Here is a 6,388-nt window from a genome sequence, read left to right as displayed (position 1 = left end):
TCAGCAGCTCTTTGTCCCAGTCTGTGCAGGTCCTGTCCCCTTGTCCTCCTGTCCACCCTCTGACTCTGCTGGGAAGTCCTTGTCCCCCTCGCCGTGGTGGCCCTGCGAGTCAGGGCTCCCCTGCGGGGTGGCCAAACCCATTTTGGCCAGTTGGGCTTGTTGCTGCTCCAGGCTTTGTTTCCTCCACTTGATCCTGCGGTTTTGGAACCAGACTTTCACCTCAGAAATCAGAGAATCATGGAATTGTTACATTTGGAAGAGACCTCAAAGCCCGCCAGGCCCGAGCACTTAACCCAGCACCGCCGTGTTCACCACTGGATCCTGTCCCCAGGTGCCACTTCCACAGGGTTTTGAACACTTCCAGGGATGGTGATTCCACCAGTTCCCTCCCACTTTAGGAAGGGCTTTCAAACCTGGTTTCTCCATGGACCGTGGAGTCGTGGTCTGGTGAACCCCCAGGCTCAGGCAGTGCCCCCTCCATCCCCAGCAAGATGGGGAACTGCCCCCTGCCCCCCAGGAGCTGGACCTGCCAGTGGTGGAGAAGGCCCAGCCTTGAGAGGGACACAAATTCAGGGCTCTTGGACAGCCCTTTGTGCCCCAGTTTCCCCACTTGGGATCCTCCACCCTTTTAATTCAAATTCCCTGCAGCCACCACCCCACTAGGAGGCTGCTGAAGGACACATCCCCGGTCCCACCCGCTGGCACAGAGGTTTGGGAGCCTCCCAGGCGGAGCTGGAGGGTGGTGGGGGTTACCTGCTCCTCGGTGAGGTGCAGGGAGGAGGCGAGCAGGCCCCGCTCCGTGCCCACCAGGTACTGCTGCCGTGCAAACTCCTTCTCCAGCCGGGCCAGCTGGTTGCTGGTGAAGATGGTCCTGACCCGCTTGGCTTTGCCAGACCTGGCTTTGAGGATGGGGAAGTAGCACTTGGAGATCAGGAAGCCTGGGGGTGATGGATAGAGGGGGGTGAGGGTGGAAAGACCTTGGAGAGGTCCCATCCACAGTGGGATCTCTCCTTGGGAAGTCCTTTCCTGGAGAGGCAGAAGGGATCTCCCCATTTGGAGGTGTCCTGTTTAAAGAGGTTATTTCAGGAGGGGGTTCCCTGTTTGAGGAGGTGGGAGAGGGTGCCCCATTTGATGAGGAGCTCCCTAGAAAGGTGGATACAGGTTCCTATTGGAGGGAATCCCTTCGGAGTGAGTCCCCAGGAAGAGGTGGAAGGAGCTCCCCCACCTGGAGATGTCCCCTTTGAGGGTGTCCCAGCAGAGCTGGGCATGGATCCTCCTGGAAGAGATCCCCCTTCAGGGGGTCCCCCTGTTGAAAAGGTGAAAGGAGACCCCCCTGGGAGAAGGGATCCCCCTCTGGGGAGCACGAAGGGGGTCCCCATTTAGGGGTGTCTCCCGGGAAAGGTAGATGGGGATCCTCTGGAGAGAAGGGATCCCCCTTCGAGGAGCAGGAAAGAGGGACCCGTTTGGGAATGTCCTCCTGGGAGGAGTCCCCCTCTGGGGAGCAGGAAGGAGATGCCCATTTAAGGGTATCCCCAGGCAGAGGTGGATCTGGTTCCCCATGGGAGAAGGGGTCCCCCTTTGGACAGCAGGAAGAAGGTCCCATGAGGGGCGTCCCCCAGAAGAGGTGGATCTGGTTCCCCGTGGGAGAAGGGATCCCCTTTTTGGGAGCAGGACAGAGGTCGCACTGGAGGTGTTCCCCTGGGAGCAGCAGAGGGGGGTCCCTGTGCGGGGTTTTGGGGGGTGGCTGTACCTGTAGCCCCGAGCCGGGCGGCCCACGCGGGGGTTCCCCCGCAGCAGTCGGTGCAGAGTGGTGGCAGGAGCGGGGCGGGAGCCGGGGGGCACCCCCAGAGCTGCGGCGGGGGGGGCCCAGGGCGGGGCGAGGGTCCCGAGGGTCCCAGGAGCGCGGCGATGGTGAAGGAGCGGCCGGGGGGCGCCGGGCTGGGGGTCGGGGTGGGCATCGCGGGGCCGCCCGAGGCAGCGCTGCCCGCCAGCCTTTATAGGGCCAGGGGGCACCGCGGGGACGGCAGGGACGGGGCGGGGACCGGCGGCATCGCCCCTGCCCCGCCCGAGACCCCTCTGTGTCCCCTCCCTGTCCCGCTGCCCTCCATGGGGATGTCCCCTCCGTATCCCCCCACCTCTTGGGGGGAATTTGGGACAGGGCACCCCAAGGCCACCGAATGCCCAGTGGGGGACTCGTGGTCCCCATTGGTACCCTGAGCTCATCTCCCACCCCGCAGAGCTGCTTTTTGGGGTGTCAACAACACCCCAGGCCAGGGAGAAGGGACAGGACCAGGGATACTCCGGGAGGCAGTGCCAGAGGCACGGGGGGCTCTCCCTGCACACCCCCCCCCCCCCCCCCCCCCCCCCCCCCCCCAGCTCTCCCCGCTCGGCTGATGGGATTCAGATGGTCATTAGGGGCTGAGATCCTTAAAAATCCCGCAGCTTTTCCTAATGAGCTGGGAAAAGTCACACCTTGGGCCGGCGCTGTGGTGGTGGCGGGGTGGGGGAGAGTCCCGGTCAAAAACTCCCCCGGGGGTTCGGGGGGTTTATTGGGGAGGAAATGGGGGAGTCGGGGGGCCGGGGCCACATCTGCACCACAGCAGCCCCCTCGTTGGGCTTTGCCGATGGATAAACCCAGTACGTGCAGCCTCCCGAGCCGGGAATAACCCTGAGGAGCTGGAAAAGTCATTATGGAGCTGTGCCCCCGCCAGGAGCATCCCCGGCTCTGCAGCTTCCCGGCCGCCTCGGGTCTGGAGGTGGGGATGGGAGACCCCAAGTTCCGTGCTCTGGGGCAGATCCCAGCCTGGAATCTGCAGGTGGAGGCTCCCCGGGGGTGACTGTGCTCCAAAAATTCCATAAAATCCCGCGGTGGGCACCGGTGCCGGGGAGGTGATGCCACATTCCCTGGAGCATCACAGGGACATCACCCCCAAACAGGGGCAAATAAAGGCCCTGGGGAGGGGGGCAGAGATGAAAGGGAGGCAGATTTGGGGTTATTAAGTCTTAATTAGGGTCTTGGAAAGATAAAAAGGCACGGGAGGCCCTTGGTGGGCCCGGCTGTGTTTGGATAAGAGGTGCTTTCCCTTTCTTTATTCCCCTTTTTCCTCTCCCTGTGTTTGACAGAGCTCGGCAAACACCCCCCTGGCACCCTCACCCCGCTGGGTGGTCCCAGGAATGGGGGTGTCCAGGATCCCTGTGCAGGGTGGGAAGCAAAAGGGTTGGGATCCAGGGGATCTGGAGCCAAAATAGGGATAATGGTACCCAGTGTTTCCTCAGGATCTGGGTGATTTGGGCCAAAATGGGGACACTGGTAGCCAGTGGTTCCTTGGGATCCGGGTGGTAAGGAGCTAAAAGGGTGATATTTGTATCCAGTAGTTCCTTGGGATCCACTGGGTTGGGATTCAGGTGATATAGGGTCAAAATGGGGATACTGGGTGCTGTATCCCCAAAATGGTGATGCTGGTACCCAGCAGTTCTTTGAGATCCATGGGGATGGGATTGAGGGGATCTGGAGCCAAAATAGGGATACTGGTACCCAGTGGTTCTTTGGGATCCATGGGGTTGAAATCCAAGTGATACAAAGCCAAAGTGGGGATACTGGTAGCCAGTGGTTCTTTGGATCCCTTTGCTTCTTTTCCAGGTGGGAAAATCCTATCCTGGAGAGCTGGAAGGGGGGTGTTGGTAATTTGGGGAGGGAATGCTGTGCTAACAAGGAGCACAGGAGGGAGGGCTGGAACTGGGCGGGGTGGTCACTGCTCACAAATCGGGCACCTCCTTCCAGCAGGTCGGGATCCAGGAGCGGGATGTGAATCCAGGGATGGCTCCTGCCTAATTTTGAGGCAAAATGGCCCCAAGGCTCGGGCTCCTGAGCTAATTAATGACAAAGGTGCTCATTAACCCTCAGCCTGGGCTGTCTGGGCAGGGTGTGGATTGGTCTGGGGCCTCCAGGATCATCCCATTGTCCCTGGACACGTCGCTGGGATGATCACAGAGCCCCTCCCTGGTTTTGTGTCCATCCCCTGTCCCAGTGCATCCCTCTGTCTGCCCGTTGTCCATCCCTCCATCCCAGCCCCTGGAGCCTTTCACCCACAAAATCCCTTCACATCCAACTGCCAGCCCTGCACTGGGGGACTATGGGCACCCCAAATTTCCAGGGAAAAGGGATATCCCTTACCAGTTCAGCTGAAATTACCAGGGAAAAGGGAAGCGTTTTGGGCACCCGCTGCCATCAAGTGGCTGAGGACGATCCAGGCCTGACCCTCATTCCCTAAGGATCATTTTATTGGAATCCCAGATCTACCCCCCCAATTAAATCCACTTTTTTCCCAGTTATTAAAGGTCTCCCCACCTGGATTTGGGATGCAGAGTGAAGCCTTTCCTTAAGCATCCTAAGATATGCAGCTCCACTTCCTCTCCCCATAGACCTGACCCAGCTCCAGGCAGATTTTTTCCAGGTCTTGGATGTGCAAAGGCAGAAAAAAATTAGGAAAAAAACACATTTCTTTTTTTAAACCTTGGCAGTGACTGACTTGGTAAATTCCTTGCACAGAAGCTTTTGGAAGTTGAGGGCTCCAACAGAGGAGTTTGTGCCAATCATGACACGTGTAGCTGTAAGATATGGGATGGAATGCGTCCCAAATCCCAAACTGGGGGTGTCCTGCAGCAGAGCTGGGCAGCTGGATGCTGGGATGGGCCATCCCCTGGAGCTGGGAATGATCCCCCCAGGGCTGGGATGGGTCTCCCAGGACAGGGATGGGTCTCCTCCCAGCAAAAAAGTGGGTTATGCAAATGCCTCCAGGAACTGGAGCAGGAAGGTCATGTCACCTTTTAAAGGTCCCTTTCCAGGCACCTGAGGGAAAACTGGTGGGATTTTATTCCATAATCTTCTTTATTTCTGTTTTGTGGCTTTTCAGAGCTGTGGCTCCTGGGATTCCTAACTGAGGAAAGATCCTGCCCTTCCCACACTCGGTCCCTCTCCTTACCTGAGCTCTCTCAGATGCTGACAGTGCCAAAGGAGCCACTTCCAGCAAAACAAAAATCCACTTTTTGGAGCATCTGGGTCCAGTTCCCAAAGGCACTTGAAGTGCTGAGCATCCCTGACCCAGGGGGACCCGAGAGAATCCCAGTTAGTGGGGATCCCAGTTAGTGAGGATCCCAGTTCCTGGGCTTGCCACTTAGCAAGTATCCCAGCACATGATGATCCCAGCTGATGAGCATCCCAGTTTTCCAGGATCCCAACCAGCTGGCTGCCGGTTAACAGGTGTGCTGGTTAGTGGGGATCCCAGTTAGCAAAGCATCCCATTTAGGAGGGATCCCAGTTAGCCGGCATCCCGGCTGGCACCACCCCGGTCAGCAGGCTGCCAGTGAAAGAAGGTCCTCCCAGCACCAGCCATCCCAATTAACAGGCTGCTAATTACTGGGGATGCCACTTAGGGTCGATCCTAATGAGCGTGGCCAGAGATCCCAGTTATCGGGATCCTGGTTAACATTTCAGTAATGGGGATACACGTTGAGTGGGATGGCAGTGGGAGGTGGCCCAGAGAAGGGTCCCAGTGGGATCCCGGGACGATCCCAGTGGGATCCCGGGACGATCCCAGTGAGGTCCCGGTGGGATCCCGGCGGGACAGTTCCCGCAGTGACCGCCAGAGGGCGATGCTCGACCGCGCTCCGTCGTGGAGGTACCGGGATGGAACAGTGGGAATGGGATAGCGGGATGGAACAGTGGGATGGGGACACTGGGATGGAACAGTGGGATGGGGACACTGGGATGAGATATGGGATTAGGATAGTGGGAATGGGGACAATGGGATGGGACAGTGGGATTGGGATAGCGGATGGAACAGTGGGATGGGGACAGTGGGATGGAACAGTGGGATGGGGACACTGGGATGAGATAGTGGGATTAGGATAGTGGGAATGGGACAACGGGATGGGACAGTGGGAATAGGGACAGTGGGAATGGGGACAGAGGGATGGGGACGGTGGGATGAGGAAACGCTGGGACGGGACAAAGGGACGAATACACTGGGATGGGACAGCAGGAGGGGGACAGTGGGATGGGGGGACACTGGGATGGGACAGTGGATGAGGCACAGCAGGCTGGGGGATATAGGGTTGGGTGACACTGGGATAAGGGACATCAGTCTGGGGGACATCAGGCTGGGACAGTGGGGTGGGGGACACTGGGATGAGATGCACACATGAGAGGGGGACACTCCAGGGTGTCACAGTGGGCTGGGATACACCAGGGTGGGACTTCAGAATGGGATATACCAACTTGGGATACAGCAGGATGGGACACACTGGGATGGGATGAAGGGATGGGACACCCCAGGGCCAAGAGGTTTTTCCCACGGCACTCCATGGATAAAAGGGGGTGACACCCTCT

General features: G+C 58.8%; 1 protein-coding gene across 1 annotated transcript; it reads right to left on the bottom strand.

The window, feature by feature from the left end:
* LOC114070287 (homeobox protein not2-like) lies at positions 1 to 1,958 on the bottom strand. The gene is made up of 3 exons (XM_027907623.1): positions 1,751 to 1,958; positions 754 to 938; positions 1 to 219 (listed from the first exon to the last, which is right to left on the bottom strand). The coding sequence occupies exons 1-3, from the start codon at positions 1,956 to 1,958 to the stop codon at positions 1 to 3; spliced, it is 612 nt and encodes a 203-aa protein (XP_027763424.1).
* Positions 1,959 to 6,388: the final 4,430 nt, after the last annotated feature.

The sequence above is a fragment of the Empidonax traillii genome, unplaced genomic scaffold (genome assembly GCF_003031625.1).
Source record: "Empidonax traillii isolate 1590-97213 ecotype Southwest subspecies unplaced genomic scaffold, ASM303162v1 scaffold1503:size99223, whole genome shotgun sequence".
In the NCBI taxonomy this organism is placed as follows: Eukaryota; Metazoa; Chordata; class Aves; order Passeriformes; family Tyrannidae; genus Empidonax; species Empidonax traillii.
This window is presented reverse-complemented; position numbering and strand designations above follow the sequence as displayed.